This window comes from Natator depressus, chromosome 5 (assembly GCF_965152275.1).
Source record: "Natator depressus isolate rNatDep1 chromosome 5, rNatDep2.hap1, whole genome shotgun sequence".
Classification (NCBI taxonomy): domain Eukaryota; kingdom Metazoa; phylum Chordata; order Testudines; family Cheloniidae; genus Natator; species Natator depressus.
Window position 1 is genome coordinate 130,217,272 of NC_134238.1, and position 27,903 is coordinate 130,245,174.

General features: G+C 47.9%; 1 protein-coding gene across 1 annotated transcript in view; it reads right to left on the reverse strand.

Moving 5' to 3' along the window:
- Positions 1 to 27,903, reverse strand: part of ABCA1 (ATP binding cassette subfamily A member 1) — a 131,326-nt gene that overhangs the window by 62,379 nt on the left and 41,044 nt on the right. Inside the window, exons 6-7 of the mRNA XM_074953656.1 lie at positions 4,836 to 4,957; positions 533 to 724 (exon numbers count right to left, since the gene is read on the reverse strand). Coding sequence (XP_074809757.1) covers positions 533 to 724; positions 4,836 to 4,957 — 314 coding nt within the window. The remainder of the gene's footprint in view (positions 1 to 532; positions 725 to 4,835; positions 4,958 to 27,903) is intronic.

Genomic DNA, 27,903 nt, shown 5'->3' on the forward strand with positions numbered 1-27,903 from the left:
CGGATTATAACAGGGGTGGCCAACCTGGGGTTCCGGAGCCTCGTGCGGCTCTTCAGAAGTTAAGATGCGGCTCCTTGTCTAGGCACCGACTCCGGGGCTGGCGCTACAGGTGCCAACTTTCCAGTGTGCCGGGGGGTGCTCACTGCTCAGCCCCTGGCTCTGCTCCAGGCCCTGCCCCTACTCCACCCCTTCCCGCCCCCTCCCCTGAGCCTGCCGTGCCCTTGCTCCTCCCCCTCCCCCCCAGAGCCTCCTGCACGCCACGAAACAGCTGATTGGGAGGTGCAGGGAGGTAGGGGGAGGCGCTGATCAGCGGGGCTGCCGGTGGGTGGGAGGCGCTGGGAGCAGGGGGTGGGGAGCTGAGCGGGGGCTGCTGATGTATTACTGTGGCTCTTTGGCAATGTCCATTGGTAAATTCTGGCTCCTTCTCAGGTTGAGGTTGGCCACCCCTGCATTATATCATGCCCTTCATAAGGCATTAATTCCCAGCATTGATGCTCTCCCTTAGAAATCACTGTATAGCCAGTGCACTCACCAGTATAGGCTTCAAAAGGTCTATATTAGCACGAAAGGCTTGTTCTGCTGTGTGGAGTTTTTCCTTAGGCATGGTGCAGAGGAAGGCTTCGCTGACCACTGCGACTACTGGGTTGTGGATTGTAAGGAATTCAGACAGCTCTGACCCATTGCACAGATCTCTCAGCTGCATTCGATAGCCAGACAGGATGACCTGGGAACAGTTGTGAAACAATACAAAATGCCATCAGTAAATCATTCTTGGCACTAAACTAGTATCACTGAGTCAGAAATGATCATTTGGCTACATCATGATTCACAACACTCAAGGTTAGAAGGGAGAGGGAATTTCTCCCTAAGGATTTCATGGTTCTTGGCCATGTATTACTCGGATTATGACAGAAGTGTGTGGCCCCCCTGAGTTCCACAGGAGAGTCCGACGGCTGAGATATCCCCAACACTCCAGGCAGAGCCATATAGTAGTAGACTCCCTACTCTACACCAACCTCAATATACGTGTGTCTGGGACCTGGGCCCCTCCAACGAAAGGTTTGTGCTCAAGCCTAAGAAGTGCGGCACAAGCAAGGAAGAAAGACCCAAAGCCTAAACTCCTGAGATATATCATCTGTAAGGCACCTTCTCTCGCCTACAATTATTTGCAATCAGATTCCTCTTGCCTCACATACAGGTGCGGCAGTTGAGAGCACAAGAATCCTGCGGTTTGTGCTCCTTGGCCCGATCCAAAGCCCACCAAAGTTACCGGAAAGACTCCCACAGACTTTAATGGGTTTTGCATCAAGACCTCTGAGCACAAAGTGATGTGTGAGTGTGACTGTGTGTGAGTGGGAAATCATAGCTTTGCATGCAGCACAAGACACCCCCAATGGCCTATCCTCACCAGTGTGCAAAGGACATGAGATGGGGGGAGGTCGGTTCCTCCCTCTCTCTTCCTGACATGCTCACAAAGGAGCAGCCACAGCCTGGCGCTTGTAATTCTGCAATGTTTGGAACTGATCCTGAGCTACTGAAGTCAATGGGAACATTGCCACTGAGTTCAATGGACATTAGGCCAGAACCCTAACTCCTGTCCACAGACACCTCATACTTTAAGTTAAGGACTCCTGTTTAATATCTGTAAAGGAAATGAATGAAAATCTCTGATCAAGCATCCAATACGTGGGTCTCTCAAGGGAGGGACTGATCTCCAAATCCCTTCAACAGGTCATTATGGCACTGGGGTCCTTTGGATGTGCAATGGTAAGTGCTTAATGCAGGTGACAAACAAGAGAAGCTCTGTGACTCTATTTGGAATGTCACGGTTTGCTTTGTGAATTGTGGCAGGGCAACCAGATTTACACAACTAACAATGGTGTTTCTCTCCATTTCTGCTTCTCTTGGTTTGCAACCGCTGGTATGCCTGGACTGGACGTCAGTCTGAATCAAAGGTGATCCCGAGGCGTCGGTCCGAGGGTCTTGCGGCAGGCTGTGGCACGAGCAGCAATGCTTGTCTCAGTTTCCCTTCTGCAGACTCGCAAGCACGCAACTCCCTCTGCTGCTGCTGCTCCTGCCTTCAGCCCTCTCCAGTTCTGGCTCTCTGGTTTGGGGACACCAGTCAGCAAACCCCTCCTGCTGCTCCTCCTGCTGTCAGCCTTCTCTAAAGAACCAACTTCAGCTTCCTTCCAGGACTCCTCAGTGACCTGGTCTCTTTGGGGCCAGCCACACGGTGACAGAGTCTCACCAAAATCTCTTGTATCATGTGGAGCCAACAAAGTACAAGAACTTTCATATTTTTCAAGGCAAAAGCACATCAACCATCCAGTGGAGAGATGCCTATCTAAGGAAGGATGCAAATAGACTCAGAGTGATAGAACCTTAACTTCTGCCTACAGCTGCACTCCAGAAACAGGATGAAGCCAAGCTTTGTTCTTTGCTGAGTAAATGGGATGTGTTTTGTGATCTGTGATGGTGGCACTTTACAAAATCAGCACCACCAGCACCACAGCAATATCAGAGAAGGACGGTCTTGTGGTAAAAGGCAGTGGACCCCACGGGATTCAGGAGATCTGGGTTTAGTTTCCAATTCTGGCACAGATTTCCTGTGTAACTTGGGGCACAACACTTATCACAACAATTGTATTAAACAAAAATTACAAGCAGACAGGACCAAAAAAACTCCCAGCTGCATGAAGTCACAACTTCATGAAAATTACAATCGGTCTGAAATTGTGGTGACTTCAAGTAGAAGCATAAATTATAAATGACAGGCTAATTCCCCCAAGGACTCTTAAAATGTCAAGATCATTTTTGTAGAAGTTGAATCATTGAATATCAGAGTTGGAAGGGACCTCAGGAGATCATCTAATCTAACCCCTTGCTCAAAGCAGGACCAATCCCCAATTTTTGCCCCAGATCCCTAAATGGCCCCCTCAAGGATTGAACTCACAACCCTGGGTTTAGCAGCCCAATGCTCAAACCACTGAGCTATCCCTCCCAAGTTGGGATGGGCTCTGAAAAACAAGACACGGGTCACTTTATTTCAGGCTCATGGATCATGGTGTCCCTTCTTTCCCGTCCACGAAGCACTGTGTATGTAAAATTGGGAGATTTGTTCCATATATTTATACAGTCAATCACAAGTGGCTTAGGTGGCTTAAGTGCAATTGCTCCGTCCTATTATTAGTTATACTGTGGTAGCACCTAGGGGCCCCAGTCATGGACCAAGACCCATTGCGCTAGGTGTGGTACAAATGCAGAACACAGAGACAGTCCCTGCCCCACAGACCTACAGTCTAAGTGGTTTTACAGCTTTCTATGTTTTCGGGGCTCAAATCTCCAGCTTCTGGCTGAGGAGGTCTGGGTGGATCTCTCTTCAGCACTAATCAACAATCCTTTGAAAATCCCAGCCTAACTGGCCTGAGGAGTGCTATAGAGTGACCTGAGTTGTGTCTCCTTTCCCCAAGAGCTGACTAGACTGCTATTCAAGGCAGAGACCTTATATCTCATCACATGCATGTGTATAGTACCTATAGAGTACACAATCCTGACTGAAGCTTTAACTATATACCAATAATGTCTCCTTGGCACTGCCAGCTCCAACCTCTCTGAGGAGAATGAAAGAGAAAGCCGCACCTGGAAATAATCCCAGATCTCACAAAGGGGGATACAGAGCCCTAACTTCAATACAGAGCTGGGGAGAGGACTGTATACCTGCAGTGGGCATTAAATTCTCTCTGCGGAGATCCTCCTCTCTCCTTCTCCATTCCTATCCTGCAAAACCAAACAAACCTTCCCCTCACAATCAATATTCAATCCAGCGGGAAAGTGAGGCCTCTCACATGACTCTCGAGCAAAATCACTTGGGAACATTTTATGCTTTTTCTGAGTCAAAAGTCAAATCATGAAGTTTTCCAGGAAGAAAGAAGTCTGCTTTGATTCATTATTTATATTATGGTAGTGCCTGAAGCCCCCTACCAGGCTCCAGATCCCACTGTGCGACTGTACAACTTGTTGATTTTGGTTTATGGCTACTACTGTCCTTCAATAGAAAATATTATGGGGCTGGAAAACATCATTCTAACAATACTGACAGAGTCATTTCAAAACAACATGCTTTGACTTTTCTTTTCAAAATAGCATTCTGTTCAGAAATTTGGCTAATTTTTTAAACCAAAACAAAGGGTAAAAAGCACCCAAAAATTACCCAAAATGAAATGTCCAAAAAAAAAAAATCACTTGGGGTCAAACTGAATCGATTTTTCTTCAGATCCTTTGAAAAAAAGTCAATTATTCACCTAGTTCCACTATGTTCTGTACAAGCACACTGCCCCTGTCACAAAGAGCTGACAATCCAAACAAAAGACAGACACAGGGTGGGAGAAAGGAACCCTCCTCTTCCCCATCGGACAGATGGGGAACTGAGGCAGGGAGAAATTAAGTGATTTGCCGAAGGTCACTCTGGCAGTCTGCAGCAGAGCTCCAGAGTCCCATTCCTGTGACTTACCCACGAGAGCATCTTTTCATTGTCATTGAAAAAGAAAAGTAAAATAGTCCAAACAATACTATTTGGATGTGTGTTTTCCTTGGAAAGCAGGACTTGAGAAATTCTCTTTGGCTTTTCAAGTGTTCTGCGCCTTTTAGGCATTTCCAGACTCTCTACGTGGATTTTCAAGTCCTTTTACAGCCTTGCTGCAAACCAACCAAGATGAGATTGTAAGCTCTTTGGGGCAGGGGCCATCTTTTTGTATTGGTACGGCAACTAGCACAATGGGGCAGGGCTCCTAGATTCTACCACAATAAGAATAATAATGCTTGAAAGAGTTCCTCACCTGCTGGAGGTTGACCTCTGCATTCAGTATCTCATCCACAGCAAACAATGGCATGGAAACATTATGATGGAGAAAGTCTGAGAAGGTCTCATTGTCAACCAGGAAATCCTGAAGTTTCAAACCTGTTAGGTGAGAAGCAAGTGTCACTTGGTTTTATTTAGCGCAAACCCAAAAAGGAGAAAGAATGTGAAATCTTCAAACTAAAATAGCAAAACCTGGCTGAGGGGAAGGGACAACGACACAATGGAGGACACAAAAGGAAACCAGTAGCTGCTGCCGATGTGCTCTGAAATACAGCAGCTTGCAGAGATACGTCGGACCTGCCGTGTTTTTACACCAAAAATAGAATCTTTGAAAATAACCTCCCTCCAACACCTTCGCTAACACCTGCTTTGTCACATTTAACCTGCCGCCAGGCACATGAGATGCAAGGGGAGCTCAATGGTTCAGAATAAACTGCTCTTCAGTTTTGGGGAAATTCACTCCAGCGCAGAAGGCTAGGCACAAGAGATTCACGACTCCACTTAAACTCTATTTTGTAGGCTTAAGCAGGACTGAACTGGTGTACAGAGCAATAAGAAACTTACTAAATCTTATATAAAAATGTCTGATCATTAATAATACAAATACTACTAATAATCATCAACATCATAACCTACCACAAGACATTTCCAGGCCAAGCACAGGCAGACACAAGTGTGCCTGGAGCCAGAGGTTACTTTATACAGCTAGCACAGGTAGATCTAGGAAGTAGTATTGCCATCTCTCACATTTTTGGGGGGTAAGTCTTATGATATTTGGTGTTTTTCTAAAAGCCCCAGCTCCTGGAATCATGTGATTAAATGAGAATCTCAGCTTTTTTTTTTTTTTAGCAGAATCTTCATGGTTAAGGCAAAATGCTGGAAAAATGTGACTCAAATGTGCCCTGAAGTCTTAGAAACCAGAGAGTGAAGAACGGAACCGCAACACTGGTTCTTTTAAACCAACCACATGATTTTGGGGGCCTGACTCCAGGGCTTTTGAATGCTTGAGGTTGGCAATACAAAGGAATGCAGTTGAGGTGAAAGGTGCAAACGCTAAGCTGTGGGGAGTTGAGGGAAGAAAGAGATCTTGGGAGTCATTGTGGATAGTTCTCTGAAAACATCCACCCATTGTGCAGCGGCCGTCAAAAAAGTGAACAGAATGTTGGGAATCATTAGGAAAGGGACTGATAATAAGACAGAAAATATCATATTGCCTCTACATAAATCCATGGTACGCCCACATTTTGGATACTGTGTGCAGACCTGGTCGCCCCATCTCAAAAAAGATATGTTGGTATAGAGAAACAGTAGAGAAAAGGGCAACAAAAAGGATTAGGGGTATGGAACAGCTTCTATATGAGGAGAAATTAATAAGACTGGGACTTTTCAGCTTGGACAAGAGACGACTAAGGGGAGATATGATAGAGGCCTATAAAATCATGACTGGTGTGGAGAAAGTAAATAAGGAAGTGTTACTTACTCCTTCTCAGAACAGAAGAACTAGGGGTCACCAAATGAAATTAATAGGCAGCAGGTTTAAAACAAACAAAAGGAAGTATTTCTTCACACAATGTACAGTCCACCTGTGGAATTCGTTGCCAGAGGATGTTGTGAAGGCCAAGACTTTAACATGGTTCAAAAAAGAACTAGATAAGTTCATGGAGGACAGGTCCATCAATGGCTATTAGCCAGGATGGGCAGGGATGGTGTCCCTAGCCTCTGTTTGCCATAAACTGGGAATAACCAACAGGGGATGGATCACTTGATCATTAACTGTTCTCTTCATTCCCTCTGGGGCCCCTGGCACTGGCCATTGTCAGAGGACAGGATACTGGGCTAGATGGACCTTTGATCTGACCCGGTAGGGCTGTCTTTATGTTCTTATGAAGAGAATTGACACAGCTGACTCAGAGAAGATTCATAGGCATAGGCTAAGCTGATTAGGTAGATAACCTGATACTTTTTCTACTTAAGGAAGAGCAGAGTCACAAAACAAATTGGTAATTGATGGCAAAGAGGGAAAAAAAACCCACGTGCCAAGCCCTAATGCAATGGATTCCTAATAGCGTGTATTCCCTCCTGGCTGTACTGCTCATCCTGGAGGGAGCAGCAGCCACTGTGGCACAGGGCTCTCGTTCTTGTTTTAATCAGCTTGACTGCTTACAAGAAATACTCAGTGCCTTTCTGTGAAGGCATCGGAGTGAGCCTGCTGCAAATCTCCACAGCGCTGGGAGGGGATGGGGAGCAAGCCAGGGCGGCCACATGTCACAAGAACATGGAATCCCGCTCTCTGTATGCCTCTCAGTGTTTCTTTTGTGCTGCTCGGTCTCGACTTGGCAGGACACCAGTCTGGTATAAGAATTATGAGGAGAGAGCGGGGGAAGAAAAGCAACACCCCCCATTCTCCTTGCAGCATGAGTGCACTGAGGTTACTGTCGGTCATTGCTCTCTAGCCTACATCTCTGGTTACAAGTTCCTGTAGCCTTTTTGTTCTACATGAAAAATAATCGCCACCATCAGCTGGGCTGAGGAAAGCTGGAGGTAATGTTGACAGGAGGTTACTTCAGGGTGAAAACTTTATTCCCCCCTCCCAGGCAGAATGATTTAATAACCTGCCCATTGATCATACTGTGAAAAAAAACCTAACAGGCTCGTGCAAACAAACAGACTGAGTTTTCTTTTCAGCCAGGACTGGCACTAAGAAAAGTGGGCCAGATCCTCAGCTGGTGCAAATCAGCACAAGCCATTTACACTGATTCACACCAGCTGAGGGCTTTGCCCCCCAAAATCACTCAGATTCAAAAATCTCCTTCCTCCTGATTTCTGGCTACTTCCTAACTGCACTGCATTTGCTAAAGAATTACTCTGTATATTTGGGTTTTGGTGAGATCATCAACAGCACTGAAATTCAAATGGACAAAGAGATTAGCTGGACAAAGAAACAGTGGCATTTAAAGATCAGACATTTGCAATCTTTTTGATTTAGCCCAATTCTAAATAGAGTCTATTTTTCTAGTTGCTCTTAAAAGGCCACACATCTCATGGAAACCTTTTAATAAAATTTTATTGAACAATAATTCTCCTGCTCTTCCTGTATTTCCTCCTCCTCTGTTCTTTGCTGCTGCTCGGAAACAGGATCTTTGTTACTTAGGAACATTCTCTTTAGTTTGTCTGACTCCAAGTGTTTGGACAACTGCAGCAAAACAACTTGCATCTTATTGCAGGATGTAAAGAAGCTATTTTTGGATGGCCACTGACCTGTCTGTAAAAATGATGTGGACTGCCAAGGAACCTCGTCTTCTTACTTGTCTATAAATTAACTAACACAGTGTCCCTCAGGTGTTTTCTTTCCTCATTATCAGCCAGCATTTTCAGAAGTGCACAGCACTGCATCTGGCTGAAATTCCCAGGCATGTTTCTACATTTGTTTTCATTCCAATTCGTGAAAAAAAGTCAAAGTTTTTCACCAAATGGAAAATTTGAAAAAATTTTGATTCAGAAATGCCAAAACATTTTGTTTCAGGTTGGCGCAACATTAATCTTTGTCCCACAAGCAACTGTGCTGACATGCTTGAGGTCCCACAGAAAGCCTGTGGCAAAGCAATGACTTGTCTTGACCTCAAGTCCAGTGCCTGAACCAAAAGGCCAACCTCTTTCTTGGTGAGCTCACCCCGTCTCCAGTCCTTTTTCCGTCAGGACAGACTGAGCCACCCCAGAGTCCCCGCTCTTCAAATCACGGAGGCCCACACACTGACTTGCCCCTGAAGCCAGTCACAGGTGGGGAGGGGAGCAGAGCAGTGCAATCAATCTGAACTTCAGCACTGCACAGTCTAAGTGTATGTCTACACTACAGACCTTACAGCAGCATAGCTATACCGACGCAGCTGTGCCACCGTAAGATCTCCCCTGTAGCTGCTCTATGCCAAAGGGACAGAACTCTCCCGTTGACACAATTAAACAATCCTCAATGAGCGGCGTTAGCTGACATAGCGCTGTCCACACCGGCGCTTCTGTGGGGGTAACTTATGTTGCTCGGGGGGGAGGGTGTTTTTCACACATCTGAGCAACATAAATTATACTGACAAAAATGCTAGCGTAGACACAGCCTTAGAAGGCGAGGCTTTTTAAAAGGCATCCCTTTCAAAACACCCATCATTCTGTCCAAGGCTATTTACCCACCAGAGCATAACACAACCAATGCAAACAATGCAAGACTGTTAGTTCAAAACTGCCACAATGCCCGCAAACAACACAGTCATAGTTCCTGAACGCGCTAACAACATACTAAGTAATGGAACATACATGCTGGAATTACAGCGTAATCACCAAAATGCATCCCTGCCATTAAAGAAATTCCTCACACCCTGTTGGGATGATCTATGTTCTACTGAGATGGAACAGTCCACCCCCTTCGTCCTGCCCTTTGCTGCCAACAGAACCAGATGAGTTGATAGGACTGCTTGTGCTTCTGACAAACTAGGCAGCAGATCAGGCCCTTCTGGTTGAAATGTATAAAATAAATAAATAAAATTAGAGATGAGCCCTAATCATGAATCTGGATCTGGGTTTGGATGTAGGCTCAGCTGGTGTCAATCAATTTAACGCCACTGAAGTCAATAGAGCTTTGCTGATTTACACCAGCTGAGGATCCAGCCTAACATCTGAAAGGAGCTCCTCTCCCTACTGTACAGCCAGCTTTGCTTTTTAATTCCCAGTCTAACCCACACTAAGGCCTAGATCTTGCAAGGACCTGTGTTGAGCTCAGGACTTGAGGCTAGCTCCCTGCTGCTCTTTGTTAATTAAAAGGTATGAAGAAAACAAGGCAGCCAGTCAGTCCATGTGCCATGACTGCATCTTCAGCAACTGCAGAGACTCTTCTAGTGGGACATTCAAGACAGAAAACAATTATGTTATTTTCTGCGCTTCCTTTGCTATAACTGAATTGATCGGCTTCTGGCTGAACTTCCATTTCTCCCACCTCAGCCATTCCTTCCCCTTGATCCTGAAGTGCAGTCATAACCCTTTATTTATTATCTCAGAGGCTGCTAATATAAACGTGATTGTGTTGCCATAAAAACAGCATTATTGCAAGATCAAGTGGCAAGACCAGACGGGTTACGGAAGCCTTTACTTTGCTCCTTAGCATCGACAGATTCTTGTAAGTGCCTGCAGGCGAGTGGATTCCTTTCCCGGCACAAAGCAATCACACACCTGCCTCTCTCAATTAATGAAAGCGGCAATGCAAGACTGAGAAATCCATGGGAACAATCAGTGGACGTTTCTTTCCTTGTGATGTGATTGAGAAGGGGCTGCAAGGCACAAAGATGCCCACTAGGTAGGGTTCAGACTTATGGGCCTGATTCCCAGCTCTGGGTGAGCTAGACTCGATACAGAAACTGGTGTGAGGAGAGGGACACCTTTGCACCTCTTGGTATACTGGGGCTAAGCCCATTTATAAGTCAGAGCAGCAGCAGGACTGGTCTCACATACCCCGGGCTGTCAAAGACCTTAAGGAGCTGTTCCAACAGCCGGGAACAACCAAAGTGCCCTTGCATCCTTCTGGATCTCTGCCCTCCCCAGCAACTTCTCTCCCGCCACAGGAGCTCCTTGCACTGCACCAATACAGACAACATCAGAGGTCTGGTCCACCTGTTTGGGATGTGGCATAGGACTGGGATCCAGGAGGCACCGTGTTCTCCGCCTGGATCTTCAATTCATTTACTGAGCAAGTCTCTTAGCCTCAATTTACCTGCATATAAAATGGAGATAACATTCTCTTTGGTGAAACTTCTCCATCATATAGCTGAGCGCCTACTCCTTCCATCAGCCCCCACAAAAATAAAAGAGGGGGAAAAGACCTGAAACAAACAACCCAATCAAAAAAAATAACCCTACCCCAATCAGAATTCTTATATCTAGAAAAGTCAGAAGAGTCTCCATGAAGTCTAATAGGGACTTCACTAATGCTAATCTATTTTCTGAGGAAGGCATTTAGATAGATGGTGTTGGACAGCAATATGAAACCCTAAGACAGGCTAGTAAATTACCAATGTCAGATATGGAAATAGAACTCAGGACCTGCAAGCTCTCAGCGCCTCTTGCTTATCCAGAGGAAACAGCAATCACAGTAATGTTGGAGACTATATTAGCAAAGGACCTACTGATCCAGTGACCCAGCTCTGTTATGCTACAAACAAACCCTTTTGATTCCCAGTGATCAGCCAGTGCTGGGCAATTTTCGTTTGCCCTTGTTATATTCCCTTGATTAAACTTTTGGCAACACATCCATGGAGTGTGCTGGAGCGACACACAAGCCTCCTTTAAGGGCTCATTTGGCTTTTAATTTTTTCCTCCCTCCACATGGTGTCCTTCCCTTGTACAGTTGGTTTAGCCCTCACAGCTAGCTGATGCTGACAGGAGCTAAAACAGTCATAGGAACTTGTTACACAACATTACCTTGATTTTCTGACAGGAAATTGAGCAGCTAAGCAGGCCTGTGGTGCAAGATCTGCTAGCATCAATGCACCAGCCTAATTTGCCAATAGTTGTAGCTCTGTCCCTTTCCCATGTAAACGTGTTGTCCTTTTGCTGTGGGAGGTGGTAGGCCTATCTGCTCTCAAGCCATAAAGTGTTCTCCGCCTGTTCTCACTGGAGACAACCAGATATGTTAAGGCCCATCCAGAACCTTCACACATCTTCCTTTCGGAAAACAGGCTACTGCAGGAGGTTGTGGGATCCCCATCACTGGAGGTTTTTAAAGAACAGGTTGGACAAACCCCTGTCAGGGATGGTCTTGGTTTACTTGGCCCTGCCTCAGCCCAGGAGGCTGGTCTTGATGACTTCTAGAGGTCTCTTCCAGGCCTACATTTCTATGAGTCTGGGTTCAAGAAGGATTCAGGCAGTTCCCTTTCTCCTGTCTGTTTCATTTACTTGTCTGACTGCTAGATTTCTTCTGAGTGAGGGGGGAAAGGTTATGTGCAGACTCCTCACCCCCCCTCCACAGGAACTCTGGAGGATGGCTCACTCCTCCTCCTCTTCTTCTGGAGGTCATGCTGGGAAGGTTTCAGTCAGACGGCATGTGAGCCAGGAAATCCCAGAGCACCTCACAGGGCTAATAGAGCCACAGCAGAAAGCCCAGAGATGAAGCTATAGGCTCCCACTCTTACCTCCCAATGGCCATTGTCCCAACGACACCTATATGCAACACACATTTGGTATTGCCTCACGTATACTGCTGCAAATTGCTGACACTCGGCAGTAAAGACCCCCGAAGAGGACAGGCAACAGAGAGAGTCATTCCTACTAAAAGAAGCGACCCTGCCGCATTTTACGCTTCCGGTGTAAATCACGTTTTTGTGTCCCTCACTCTTAGCTCTCGGTCACGCACTGTCCCCCACACTTGGACCTTGGCGTGTTGAGTGTTTTCATAATGCTCCCCGCCCCCCGCTGCCACAAGAGGCACGGAAAGGGCTGCCCCTCGCAAAGAGAACACGGGGGAGGGGAGGTCAGCAACCATGGGAGCCTGGAGCACTGTGGGAAATGAGCAACTCAGACGGGTCAGAGGGAAGAGGTGGGTAACATTTTGCAGTTTGCCTCTCACTAGTGTTCAGTCAGACATCCCGTCAATCCACGCAGGAGAAAGAGGAGAGGTGAAAAACCATAAACTCTGGAGCCGACAGGGCATGTTCCATCTCCAGCACAGAGGGAGACACCTTTAAACTTGGTCAGATGGTGTGGGTGAACAGCTGCAGCGAAAGTGTTTAGAATAGGAGCAGCAGGAGAGACCCTAATAAAAAGAATGGGCTCTCAAAAGGGGGGAACCATGGGAGGACGTATCTTTCTGCTGGCCGAGTTCACTTTCCAGGAATTCCCAAAAATCTTATTTCTGCCAGGGCTAATGGGAGACTTTGGTCTCACACATCACGTCTGTTGTTGTTTATGCGAAGCAACGGTAAGTATCAAAAACGCGGCTCCACATGATTGAAGAGGTGTCCCTAGGTGAACACGCAGCTTCTGCATGCTGCACCTGAGTCAACTGCACATGCTGGAGGAAGTTAAAAGAGCTCGTCTCTCTTCCTCTCCCATTCAGCTGTCTTGCGCAGGGGTAAAAACGCTGCTTTAAATGCTGCAACACATGCATGTGAGAAGAGCAATTCTGACAGCGAGCACGAGCTCCTCACGAAGGATTGCACACCACAGGCCAGATCCTCACATAGTATGAACTGGCGTTGCTCTGTTGGCTTCAATGGAGCAACGCCAATTTACACCAGTGGAGAATCTGCCATACAGCCGCCAGACCAACCCAAATCAACAAATTATTTTTTTCTGCTGGTAGTACCTTGAGTCCCCAGTTGTTATCAAGGCCCTGTTGTGCTAGGCACTGTATATACAGATAGCCACAGACAGTCCCTGCCCCAGACAGCTTAAAAAGGGCAGGAGGGGAAACAGAGGCACAGAGAGGTAAAGTGACTTGTCCAAGTTCACTAAGCAGGTCAATGGCAGAGCTGGGATTACAAGCCAGGTCTGCAGACAGTCCTACCCCTCAGAGAACATTCTCCTTATTTAGATACTGCACGAAAGCAGGAAAAGAGACAAATGCTCTATTATCTCTTCTTCGACCCTGGACCAGATTCTGTGATTAGTACAAACAAGAGTAAAACAAAGTTTGCCAAATGCAGACTAAAACAAAGAGAAAAACATATTTTCAAGCTTCTTACTGAGTATAAAACGTGATATGATTTTTAAAAAAAAACAGGCTAATGAGGTACCGGGAAATAACAGAGAGAGAGAGAGAGAGAGAGTAAGAGTGTGTGTGTGTTTAAATATGGGCAGCAAATTTAAACTAAAACGAAAATTCCCCACAACATTTTTTGTTTTGGTTGAAAATCCATTGCTTGTCTCCGCCGACTACCCGTCCCCCCAAAATCAACCACTTTTAACACTTATGCTTTCGGCTTTTAAGCCAACCTCTGATTATTGGGAGTCAGAAGGGAAATTTCTCCAGGACAAGTTACTGCACAAACTGCCTACTGCAACGGTTCTGGCAACTTCTTCTGAAGTAGCTGATACCAGTCATCATTGGAGACAGCATACTGGACCAGAAAAACTATTGGTCTGATCTGATGATACAGCAATTTCTATGCTCCTGACACTTTCCTGGGAGTCCTGATGAAAACCAGGGCAAACATGCACTAACTGCATGAAAAGGCATCACCATGCAAATCAGGATTATCCCACTGAGGAGCACAGCTTTGTAACCAGTGCAGAACACGCGGGAGTTCAGCACAAGTAGTACGCTGTTTCGAACGTACTGGACAGGGTGGGTATGTCCACACAGCAAAGAAAACCCCATGGCTGACCCGTGCCAGCCAGCTTGGGCTTGTGGGCTATGCACGGGTTTTTCTTTGCTGTGTAGACATACCCTGTGTCTTCATGTCACTGTCCCCTGCTGCCTGGAATGTCTAATCATTCCAGGGCTTGTCATGTCATCTTCAAGTGCAGCGGTTCTCACCCCGCAGCCCGATCAGCCCACAGCTGCGGCCCGTGTGACAGCCTCAGGGCACTACATGTAACGTCTATATTGTGTGATGGGCCCACGTACCGTGTAGAGAGCTGCATATGTGGCCCACAATGGTAAATAGGTTGAGAACCACTGTTCTAGTGCCCGGTCTAAAGAGAGGATTAAATCTTGATCCTACGGACAGCTAGCAGCGATTCTCTTTCAGCTGAAGCAGTCCAGACCTGCGCACTTGGACATGGACATGCTGGGTTGGGTCCTCAGCGCCACTTGAGTGCAGTGCAGCTGATGAACGCAGCGTGTGGACTGCCAGACGAGTTGGATACATTAGTCACGGGTAAGGCTCCATGTTTGTCACGGCGGTCCCGGTTTCCGTGACTTTCGGTGACCTCTGACTTCTGCAGCAGCTTGGTGCAACTGCCTGGCAGCCGCCTGAGCAGCTCTGGCAGCTCCTGGGCCAGTCGCACCGGCTGTTGTTGGGGCAGTCTTGGGCCACCCCCACACCCCCACCCAGCAGCAGTAGTTTGGGGGGGCCCCCCTCAGGGCTGGGGGGGGGCAGTGCTTACCTGGGAGGAGCTCCCGAGAAGGGTGACAGCAACTCCCCTCCCTCAGCTCCTAGCTCCACGTGCTGCCTCCACCCGCAGGCACCGCCCCCGCAGCTCCCATTGGCCATGGTTCCCAGCCAATGGGAGCTGCAGAACTGGGGCTTGGGGTGGAGCAGAGGCAGCACATGGAGCTAGGAGCTGGGCTAGGGTCTCCTCTTCCCAGGAGCTGGGTAGGGAGCCTCCCCCAGCCCCACCAACCCCCCCGCTCTCCCAGCAACCGCAGTGCCCCCCTGGGCTGCAACTCCCCCCCCCCAGCACCCGTGGTGCCCCCCGCAGCTGAGGTTCTAACCCTCAATTTGCATGCATTCAGCTTACTTACAATATACTGCATGTCTATAGTACGCTTTCATCTCAAATTATTCCATAATGCGTTGGAAATGTGACTCAATATACAGGCTACAGTACATGCAGGATTCGCTTCACTAAAATGCAGCTACCTCTGGGGTGAAATACAACCACTGCTCAACATGCAGCAACAGAACAGACAACAGTTTAGACCAAGAAGTCAGGAAGAATGCTGTAGCTGGCTGAAACTGCAAGGGCATTGAGTAACAGGAGGCAGAACGTAAGAGGAAGTTACTCACCTTGTGCAGCAACGATGGTTCTTCGAGATGTGTGTCCCTATGGGTGCTCCACTTTAGGTGTCTGTGTGCCCCTGCACCTCTAATCGGAGATTTTTGGTAGCAGTGTCCCGTTGAGCCCGGGTGTGTGCTCTCCCTCCCTCGTGGTCTGCCTCGAGGCTATTTAGCACTGCACGGGCAAACCCCCCCTCATTTCCTCCTCTACCACAGAACCCTATAGAGAACTCTGAAGTAGAGGGGAGGAGGGCGGGTTGTGGAGTACCCACAGGGACACACATCTCGAAGAACCATCGTTACTGCACAAGGTGAGTAACTTCCTCTTCTTCTTCGAGTCGTGTCCCTGTGGGTGCTCCACTTTAGGTGACTCCGGAGCAGTACCCACCACTGGAGGCTGGGACGTCGGAGCAGAGTCTTTTACTACAGAGAGTACTGTGGAGTCGAAGAGGGTGTCAGCGGCCATATCTTCAGTGATCACATAATGTTCTGTGGAAGTATGAACAGAGGCCCCAATCATTGCTCTATAGATTGGGGAGATTGGGGTATCCCTATGGAATGTGATTGAGGTAGGAACTGATCTCATGGAGTGTGTATGGACGGAAGCAAGTTGCGCCCTTGCTAAGTGATTAATGCAACTAGAGATCCATTTGGATAGTCTTTGAGGAGATATCACAGAGCTTTTGGATCTTTCTGTGGACGAAAGGAAGAGTTTAGGGGATTTCCTGAACTCCTTAGTCCTGTCCAAGTAGAATGCTAATGTCCTTCTAATACCTAGCATATGCACAATTGTCTCCCAGTTGTCACAATGTGGTTTTGGGAAAAAACAGGGAGGTGGATCTGTTGATTCATATGGAAAGTGCAGAAAAAGTAGGGAGAAACTTGGGATATGGCCTTAGAGGTTTTTTTTTTAAAGACAAAGGCTGTGAATGATGAGTGTGCCATCAGGGCCGCTATTTCTCCTATGTGCCTCACTCAGGTGATGGCAATTAGAAAAGCTGTCGTCATGGACAGGTGTAAGAGAGAACAAGTTGCCCCCGACTCAGAGGGAGGTCTAGTCCAAGACCTGAGAACTAGATTAAAGTCCCAGGCTGGAGCGGGTGGTGTCACATGGGGGAAGAGAGTCCCAATGCCCTTAAAGAATCTTTGCATTAGTGGTTGAGCGAACTCCAAGTGGGAAGCCATGTTCGCCACGAAATGAACCTTAAGAGAGCTGAGGGAGAGTTTAAAATGTAGTGCAAAATCAGAGGGAGGAAAATTGAGGTTTGGTCTGTCCGTTTGGAACGGTACAAACGTGGAGTCGTTTCCATTTTGTAGATAGGTATGTGGAGTGGTCAACTTGTGGTTGTGTTGCAATGTGTGTTTCAGTTTGTCAGAGCATTCTGCTTCTAAGCCTCAGAACAAAGAAAGATCCAAGCCTGGAGGCGGAGGACCCATGGGTTGGGGTGAAGGGTCAGCCCATTGTTTTGAGCAAGCGGGTGAGGAATGGGCTGACATCAGAGGAACAGGAGGGCATATTGCCATCTGTGTCAGGTAAGGGAGCCAGACTTGTCATAGTCAAGAGGGGCAATCACAATAACTCTCGCTTTGTTTCGTTGAATTTTCAACAGAATCTTAGATAGGGTAGGAAACTGGGAAAAGACATACAAGTGGGCCCTGTCTGCTGGAAAGATGAGGGCAACTGCCAGTGAATGTTTCCCCAAAGGGTGGCCACATCTAGAAGCACCTGTGAATTCAGTATACATTCACTGTGGTGAGAAAATTCCAACTGAGACTGTTGGTTATCCCGTTCTGTATCCCTTGTAGACAGACAGCTGAGATGAGCACATTGTGATGGGTGCATCAATTCCAAAGTTTGAATGCTGTCTTGCAGAGGGAGGGAGATCTGGCAGCTCCTTGGCCGTTTATACAAAACATACAGGTCACATTAAGTCCATCATAACCTTTGTGTGTTGTTTTTGATGAAAGGCAGAGTTTATGCACAGGCACTCCTGACAGCCCCTAGTCCCAAAAGAGTGATATGGAAGGTCATTTCTGTGGAAGACCATTTGACCTGAACCTTGTTGTTGTGTAGGTGAGCTCCCCAGCATATCAGGGAGACATGTGTCCCAGGGTGGTGAATATGGGTAGTGAGAGGAGCGCTCTCGCTTGTACTGCATCAGGCTGGTGCTGATAAAGTCCAGTCACTACCGGGGTTAGTATGCCACTACAATGAAGTGAACCTTGGAGTCTACCCTGTGTGGAGCAGTCCGTACCTATAATGATCCTGCCCCAAAGGTAAGCAGTAGGAAATCTCCTGTGCGATGGTTGTATTGAGATATGGAAGTAGGCACCCTGTAAGTTCAGGGCTAGAAATAAATCTCTTTGCTCTAGAGCTGGTCCTAACTGCTGTGAAGTAAGGTAAGGTGACTTCTGAGTGGCATGACAGGTGTATAGATGGCAGCTGATGCTGTAAGGTATCATTGTTCAGACCCCCGACCAGGTCAACAAAGTGCTTATAAGAGGCAGTTTGAGAGGTCATGGACTGGGGTGCAGATTGTTCTCACTTCTGAGCCCTGGGCCTCTTACACTGTGGCTCATAACAGCACAGAGATGGTGAGTATTGAGAAGACTGTGATCTCTGGTGTGGTTGAGGGGTATATCTTCTCCTCTGTTCCACAGTGTAGATTCCTAAGGAGTGTAGTGTGGTCTGAGAATCCTTCAGGATGTGGAGAGAAAATCTGTCTTCTCTGCAAAGAGTTTGGCCCTTCAAATTGGAAGTCTGTAGCTCTTTGGGCAATCTAGAGAGGTGTAGCGAACAAAAAAAAAAACAAAACCCACAACCCACCTCAGTACTACTGGAGACTGGGCAGGCAGCTGTAACAGCTACATCCATTGGGGTCTCTAGGACCAGTCTGGCTATTAACTGACCTTCTCTAAGAATGGTCTGAATCTGTTCTTTTTGTGTTTCCAGTAACGTTTCAGAAACATCCTGGGTTTCCCAAGATTAACAAAATTGTTTTGGCCATGACAGTTTGGTAATTTATGACTCTAAACAGTAATGTTGTTGATGCCATCTTGCATCTTGCAAAGCCTGATCATATGGAGTTGACTTGGCATTATGCTGCTTGCTTTATGCATTAACCACATCCACTATGATGGAGTTGGGTTGCGGATGCTGAAAACAAAGTCTGCCTCTTTGGGTAGAGATGTAGCGTTGTTTTTGTTTACACTCTGTTGCTGGTTGGTGCGATGGAGGCTGGCTCTGCCAGATGATTTTGGTAAGATCTAGAATCAGCTCATTAATTGGGAGGACAGTTCTAGATGAGAAGGTAGTGTGCAGAATTTCCACCAACTTGTGATGTGTATCTGCCACCTCCTGTAAGGGAATACTGCAGCTTGTCTGCCACCCTCTTGGTAAGATCCAGAAAGTTCTTAAATCTTCACCTAGTGATGAGGGGTGGGCAGCACAGTCTCATCTGGGAGAGATGAGGAGAAGTGTGCTGAAGAGGTAGCTTCCTCTTCAGGTGTTGTTTTTTTGTTTTTTGTTTTTTTTCCCCTTCTCCCTTCTTTCCTGTTCTGAAAAAGCTTTCTCCTGTCCTGGCTCAGGTGCTCTCCTGCACTGGCTCAGGTGCCAGGCTGTAGTAAACCATCTCCCTGAGAGACACCGGAGACGGTCGTGCCATGTGTGGGTATATACCCGAAGAATTACAATATGGCCTTGGGAGGGAGAGGCAGGAAGGCAGGCATGGGCGGTTGGCACGATGGAATTGGGGATGACCCTTGTAGTGTGGTGGTGGGCCACCTTGAGGGGCCAGAGAATGATCTCCTCCTGGCCAGTGTCAGATTCGTCCGTGGGTAAGGGTGCCGCTGACTGGGGCATTGGCAGTATACAGCCCAATGCTAAGAGCGATTCTGGGTGCCGGGATGTGCTCGATACCGGGATACCAAGTAATGGGGATTATGGTTCTTCCCCAATCATCAGGTCTCCAGGGTACCAGAGCTCATGCAGTACCATGGCTTCATTTGGTACCACAGAGGAGGATCCGTGGTACATTGTCAGTACCAATAGCTGGGCAGAGCACTCCCTAAATGAGAGTTTCGCCCAGTACAAAAAGTTTGATGGTGCCACTTTTTTAGAGATGGTATAGCAATTGTCTCTCCCTGGGTACTGAGGCCACAGGTCTCCAGAGTATCAGAGTACCTGTGTTACCATAGGCTCATCCGGAACCCCAGAGGAGTGTCTGTAGTTGGTATCAATGGTTGGGAAGGTGCAGAACACTTCCTAGATGGGAGTTTTGTTGCATCTGGTACCAAAGGGTTTCTCTATGCTGCTCTTTTAGAGATGGTACGGTAACTGTCCCCTCTCCTTAGGGGATGGTACCCTTGGCTCAGAGCATGAGGGTGGAAGCCTCTGGTGTCTTGGTGCCGATGTGCCGCTCTTTTAGAGATGGTACGGTAAGGGTGCCCTCTGGGTGCAGTAGTTCCCCAGTGTAGAGCTCAGAGCAGCAGGGAGCTCACAGAAGCCCCTTGTCGGTGCCGAGAGCAGAGCTCAGAGCAGGGCAGAGCTCACAGCAGGAAGCCCCTTTGAAGGTTTCAGCTTCCAGAGCTTCCTGCCGACCTGCGGAAGCTGAGCTCACAGCAGGAGGTTCCTCTGCTGGTACTGTCCTACCGAGGTGGCCGCACTGGGGAGTCCCACTGGCTGGCCAGTTGCTGGGGGTCGGTGCTGAGATGGCCGCACTGGGGAACACCCCTCGGGCTGGCCAGTTGCTGGGGGTCGGTGCCGAGATGGCCGCACTGGGGAGTCCCACTGGCTGGCCAGTTGCTCGGGGGTCGGTGCCCGAGGTGGCCGCACTGGGGAGTCCCACTGGCTGGCCAGTTGCTGGGGGTCGGTGCTGAGATGGCCGCACTGGGGAACACCCCTCGGGCTGGCCAGTTGCTGGGGGTCGGTGCCGAGATGGCCGCACTGGGGAGTCCCACTGGCTGGCCAGTTGCTCGGGGGTCGGTGCCCGAGATGGCCGCGCTGGGGAACACCCCTCGGGCTGGCCAGTTGCTGGGGGTCGGTGCCGAGATGGCCGCACTGGGGAACACCCCTCGGGCTGGCCAGTTGCTGGGGGTCGGTGCCCGAGATGGCCGCACTGGGGAACACCCCTCTGGCTGGCCAGTTGCTCGGAGGAGCCTTTCCAGGGGGAGTCCGCTGGTGGCTTCTTCTTTTCTCTCTCTCTCTCTCTCTCCTCCTCACCACTCATCCCCTTTTGAAGTGAAGGCTCCGGGGACGGGGAGGATCCGGGGTCAGCACCCACCGGAGTCCCCTGCAGACTGAAGTGTTTTCTCCATAGGGAGGAATTTTTACTTCAGCTCCCAGCTCCTGTGAGGCTGCAGTTTTCGGTGTGGCAGGTGAAGCACTTCTGTGAGGCTCTCCCAGGCACAGTGAGCGTCTGGCCATGACAGGAACTGACTCCTGGCAGGAGAGGCACCGCTTGGAGCAGAGAGAGGCAGGCAAGCCCCTGGGCGGGGGGTGTCACCCTCTAGCAGGGAGGAATATGCAGAAGAACATCATCTTTCCTTTTTTTTTTTTTTTAACTGAAAAAGAAAATAATTATGAGTCTACTAGATGCCTGGGGGGGAGGGGGGATGCCCCCTGACAGAGAAGGAAAGTGAAGTTCTTTTCCTTTTTCTCTTTTCTTTTTAAACCAAAGGAATAAAATAAAACAAAACAAAACACTAGCCTGAGTACTGTTAGGGAGAACAAAGGTAACGAAACAAACACCACATATGCTAAGGACACAGATAAGGAAGGGACAGCTGCTCCTTCCCTCAGACGATAGAGAAGGAAGTGAGGGGGCGAGAGGCAGACCAGGAGGGAGGGAGAGCACATGCCCGGGCTCAACGGGCCACTGCTACCAAAAATCTTCGATTACAGGTGCAGGGGCACACAGACACCTAACATGGAGCACCCATAGGGACACTACTCGAAGAAGAATTACACATATTGGATTTTAGCCAGAACTCTGGGGTTAACAGTCCCCTATTTATATTACCAATAACATTTTAAAAGGTAAGTCATTTGATTTGCATGAAGAAGCGGCCTGCAAAAATCTATTTCCCATGGATTCATAGATATTCTGGTTAAAGTATGCTCCATGTTCCTGCCTGGCTAAAGCTGACCTTTGATTCAACACAGATAGTATTTCCAACACATCAGTCTTTTACTGCCCCAATGTTACACTAAAATCCATGCCACACCCCACTGTATTTCGGAGTGAGGACTCTAGTCCTTTGGCAGCTGTTACTTAGCTCACAGGGATATTGTGAAAATTGACTGGTGAATGTCTGTAGAGCACTTTGAAGATGAAAAGTGCTATGAATAGAGAAGTTCTGAATTTGTGGAGGTAGGGCCTCAGAACCAAATCGCTCCCTATGGATTTGGTTCCAGGTGAGATGCAAATGTGGAAGGGGCCTGTGTTCTAGCCATACATCTGATGTGGCTGCGATCTTTCAAAAACAACCATTTGCACAAGATTTCTGTTCCAGATGGTGGAAGTCTCCCAAAAACAGCTGATCTGTCCACCATTCAAAATGTCATAAGCTTCCCAAGGTCACTTTTTCACTATTTTTGGCAGAAATGGCACAAGATATTGGTGCTATCAAACCCACGCTGGAATCAAAGCCATGGGTCAGAGCCATACCATGAACCCTAGCCCAGGTCCAGGCTCTGCCTATGAGCTGAAGCCAAATGCAACATTCAGCAAATTAGCCAATTTTTACATTTCAAGATTTTGGAGCTTAAAATTTACTAGAAACAAACCGAGAAATTCTGTCAACACAGCCTGAAGAGAGAAAATAATTGCAAACTGAAGATAACCATATGCATATATTTCTGATTACACAATACCAGTGTGTAATAAACTACGCGGACAAGTTTATAGAGAGAGAGCACAAGATAATGGGAAAGCACAAACGTTCTATTGTTTATTCAGTATAATTTTTACTTCTCAGTTCCAGATAGAATCTGTATTTACAGATAAGGCTACAGCAAGTACTTTAGTTGACTAAAAGCAAAGCCACACAGAGTTTTCAGAACCAACCCCAGCAGTGTCTTATGCAGGCAGATACTAGTTACACTGACTCTAACATCAGAACTGGGAAGTGCTTGTTCTCTCTATTATTATGGCTGTATCCAGACAGTAAAGACAAGCTAATGGAAAGATAAAAACAGTGTCCTTAAGATACAGTATTTTATTGCCTACTGGAATAATACTGTTATGTATTGTAAGTGCTATCATTAAAAAAAATAAAAACTATCAGTTTTCCTGGGCCTGGAGCCAATCAGTAAGCTGGCAGTGCAGAACATACTGAAGAAGGTAACAGAATTGCCAACCAATACCGGCTAACAGTATTACACTTAAGACTCTCCTTTCTGCTAACACACACATGCAGCCCGGTGCTAGCCCATGAGGGGCCTTGAACAGGAATATTTTTGCCTCCCCCGCCACTCCCACAACACATACTAATTAATAGGGTCCCCCTTGAGCTGCTCGGGAAGTTCAGTTCTGAACTACACATCTGAGTCCAGTTCTGCTAGAATCGCATAAGTACAATGCACATTGTAGCGTACCACCCTGTGCCGTGTTGCCAACCTCTGCCTCTGATTGTGGATCATGTAATTATGCTGTTAAAGAAAACAGATGCTTTGAAAGTTCCGGGGCATCCTGACCCACAGAGCGCTCCAGGGGGAAAAGAGATTTAACGCTTCACCTGACCTTTGTATCCAAACTGCTGCAGAGATAATTTCCTACAAAAATCCTACCATTGACTTGGAAAAATAAAAGGGGAAAGCAGAAGTTCATTACATTTAAAGGGATAATTTCTCAGCATGGAACAGGGGAATTCAGTATATACAATAAAGCCTCGCTAAAGGAGCTGTGTTTCTAATCCCCCAACACAGACAGTTCTGCCAATATCACACTAAGGGTCTGTCTACACTGGAAAAAAAGGGATGTTCTTAACTTGGGTTAGTTAAGGGGGGGAGACATAGCTCAGTGGCTTGAGCATTAGCCTGCTAAACCCAGAGTAGTGAGCTCAATCCTTGAGGGGGCCATTTAGGGATGTGGGGCAAAAATTGGGGATTTGGTCCTGCTTTGAGCAGGGGGTTAAACTAGATGACCTCCTGAGGTCCCTTCCAACACTGATATTCTATTATTCTAACTCAGGTTAAAATAGCAGTGAAGACTCAGCTTTTAACTTAGATAGCAGTTTGAGTTCAATCTCAGACTCCCCTATAAACTTTAACTCGAGATGCTAACCCAAGTTAAAAGCTGATCGGACGTGTCTTCACTGCTATTTTAACCTGAGTTAAGAACCCACCTTTTTCTTTGCAATATAGACATAGCCTAAGAAACCTTTCACTTGCATGCATCATATTTGCATTTTCTGGCAGGGTGTCTTGTTTTGGTATAAAACAGAAAAACAACAGGATTCATTTAGATTCTGAGTCCACTGTCTGGGAGGGGGACACAGAGACCTGCCACCACAAAGGCGTGCATGCAAGCACTGGTTGGGATTTTTCAAGCAGTCCCAGGGATTTAGACACAACTTCCATTTATTTTAATAAAAGAATTGAGCGAGACTTCCAAAAGCACTCAGCATTAGCTTAACTCTGATCCCCATGATTTCAACAGGAGCAGAGTTTTAGCCCACATGGACTGCTTTTGAAACTTCCCCCTTGTATGTCTCAATACCCTGGACTGCTCTGAAATCCTCAACCACTGGGATTGAGACAGGCAGTGTATTTCTAAAAAACTGCTTGAATTGGTCACTAAGATGTTAGTTTTGGTAGCACAAGCAAAGCACACAACGGGATTAACTGTATGGGAATCTACCACTGAGTTATATGTACAGTGCACACAGCAGAGTTAACTACTCTCAATTGCCTTATCCCAGAGCACAGATCTATCATAGAATCATAGAAGATTAGGGTTGGAAGAGACCTCAGGAGGTCATCTAGTCCAACCCTCTGCTCAAAGCAGGAGCAACCCCAACTAAATCATCCCAGCCAGGGCTCTGTCAAACCGGGACTTAAAAACCTTTAAGGAAGGAGATTCCACCACCTCCCTAGGTAACCTATTCCAGTGCTTCACCACCCTCCTAGTGAAATAGTGTTTCCTAATATCCAGCCTAGACCTCCCCCACTGCAACTTGAGATACCTTTCATACCTGAGAGCAGTGTGTTGGGCAGCATGTTTCTAGAACCAAGAGAAGCCAAACTGCATGACTCCATGCTAGGCTCCATTTGGGGTCCTCAGGTGAGTGCTGCGATTTATACCTTTACGCAGCCCCTTGTGGTGTTGGGCAGGCAGCTCCCCACTGAAGAGTGGGAAAGTGCTACATATATTCGTTGCTTGCTTTCTTATCATTCTGATTCGTTCGGTTTTTGGTGGTGGTCCCTACCAGGGCAAAGTGAGACAGGAAAGTGTTTTAAGGAAGAGAGGAGGAAAAGATACACATTAAAAAAAAAAAACCCCAACAAATAAAAAGAGAGAAAAGTGGAAGGGGCTGATTAGATGAAACCAAAAGAGAGTGGCGCTAAGGGTTTATAACGCTGATTTCTGGCCCCATCAGGTCAGGATGAAGGGTTGGTTAGACCTGAGCACAAACAGTGGGGTCTGAAGGCAGCTGTGTCTTTGTCCTTAAATGTGGGCTTGATGGAGCGACGAGGGGTGACTATTTCATACAGCTGTTATTACAGTTTGTTAATGTATTTTTTTGAATGAGCTCTTAGGTTAAAGCCCATTTCTTTCAGTTGTCTCTTGGTTTCTCCCTGCCCTTTCTCTTGCCCATATTTCTGCGAGTCTACAACCCTGTCTCCTGCTCAGTGTTTCTCAAACGCGGCCACCAGGGGCTTTTTGTGCCGCCGCTACACCCTCCTGGGTGGTGACTCGGGCGGGGGGGGGCGGCGGAGGGGGCAAAGGATCAGCCTCCGCCCCACCTGTTGCTTCTGGATGTGCCACACTGCATTGCCTCTGGAGTCAGGTGGGGCCCAGCGCTGCAGAAGGTGAGTTCTCAACCCTCCGGGGAGGGGCCTGGGCCTCCGGGGTGGCTGGGCAGCAGGCTCCACTGATGCGGCTTCAGGAGCCAATCCCCAGCTCCAGCCACGTGGCCCTGGCTTTGGGCTCTGGCCCCTGGCACCAGCCCCAGGTCCCCGGCTCCAGTCCCAGGCGCCAGCTGCGTGGCGGGCAGCCAGCTCTGCGTGCTGACCCCAGCCCCAGCTGCAGGCTCTGACCCCTGGGTTCAACCACATGGCCCCAGCCGTGACTGCACAGCCGCAGGCGTTGACCCCTGGCTCCGGCCATGCAAGTTCACCCCGCCCCATCGCCCCAGGCCCCCGCTATCCCCCCCGGCCCCACATCCATCCCCCCATTGCCCCAGGCCCCCGCTATCCCCCCTATCCCCACATCCATCGCCCCATCACCCCGGGCCCCCACTGCCTCCCCTTGACCCCGCATCCATCCCATTGCCCCGGGTCCCCGCTGCCTCCCCTTGGCCCCGCATCCATCCCATTGCCCCGGGCCCCCGCTGCCTCCCCTTGGCCCCGCATCCATCCCACTGCCCCAGGCCCCGCTGCCTCCCCTTGGCCCCGCATCCATCCCATTGCCCCGGGCCCCCGCTGCCTCCCCCTGGCCCCGCATCCATCCCACTGCTCCGGGCCCCCACTGCCTCCCCCTGGCCCCGCATCCATCCCATTGCCCCGGGCCCCCGCTGCCTCCCCTTGGCCGTGCATCCATCCCATTGCCCCGGGCCCCTGCTGCCTCCCCCTGGCTCCACATCCATCCCCCCGGACCCCCGCTGTCTTCCCCTGGACCTGCATCCATCCCCCCATTGCCCCACGCCCCCTCTGCCACCCCATATAATCCCCCCATCCGGGCTTAATTTGTCCTGGGGCTTGCTGAGAAAAGTAATAGTTGCATGTTTGTTAATATTACTTTTCCCAGCAGACTTTCTAGCTAGCTGGGAGGCTGCGATAAGTGATACTTCCATGTTGGTTAATACCACTTATCACAGCCCTCCAGCTAACTACTAAGTGTGCTGTGAAAAGTGATATTAACACACATACAAATCTCTCTTTTCACAGCATTCTTTTTATTATTGAGTCTACAAAAAAACCCTACATAAATAAATTACAATGATTTGGACGTGTATCTGTCCATATTTACACATATTTATAGGTATATTTGTTTTTCCTAAAGTTAATTACGTATTTTAGTAAAAAGCATCAGTGTCATCACCGGCAAGAGGTGGTGGCCACATTCTGGGGCCACCAAAGTTTCCAGTGAGGCTATGCTGTTGCCATAATGTAATGTCGATTCAGTGTCCACTGAAGTCAATGCAAAGACTCCCCAGGCTTGCAGTGGATGCCGGGCCAGATCCATGCTCTCAGCTACATCAGAAATGCATAGGCAACATAGCGAAGCCTGCCTGATGTCGAAACCTGTGTAAGGGGGCTCTGGCAAAATGGGTAGGCAGAGAGCTCTGAATTGGGACTTGTGGAGACAAAAGGTGCAGCCCTTTTAGCGTAGGTCAATTGAAGTGTCTGTTCCTGATGTTGTTTTAATGCAAATTTCATAGTGTTCCTTACTCTTTTGTTTTTAGATTTTCAATTATTTAGTACTCTGAAGGGGCTCAGACATTCCTAAATGCAACTGCCCAGGCTCATGGAGGTCTGGGTAAGTAACATAATTTCTCCTATTAAAACTCTTATGTAGACAACCCTTGACACACTTGTAAACAAAAAGTATGAATCAGTATATCCATTGTATCAAAGTCAACAACTAATCATGAGTGAAATTTGTATTTAGGTCGGATGCTTTTCAGGGCAGGGACCATTTCTTAATAGGGGTTTGTACAGTGCCTAGCACAGTGGGGTCTTAATTTTGCTTAGGGCCTCTAGGCATTATTGTAATACAAGTCATTCACTATTTAAAGAATTATTTTCGTTGATAGATGGTCATCAGTTTTGTAAGCCTAATCATTAGCATGCCTAAAGCTTTTTGTATGGGGTTTTTATTCTTCTTTAAATCTGAAGAAATATTAAACATTGGAAGCATTTGGACAAGCATCAAGCCTGCCAAATAACATCTCTCTGCTTTCATGCTCTCACGTGTGCAGTTCTGGTCTCAAGTCTCATTGAATCCACCTGGCTTATCATTTAATTGCCTACTTTTATACCTCTTCAATCAGTGCATTCTTTAGAATTTGAAGTCATTCCATCTGTGGTGCCAAAGCAGAACCGAGATGTGAACTACTCAGAAAGCATAACAAGTCCCTCCAGCCCTGTATCAAGTACTGGGATTGTGGCATGTGGATATGGGA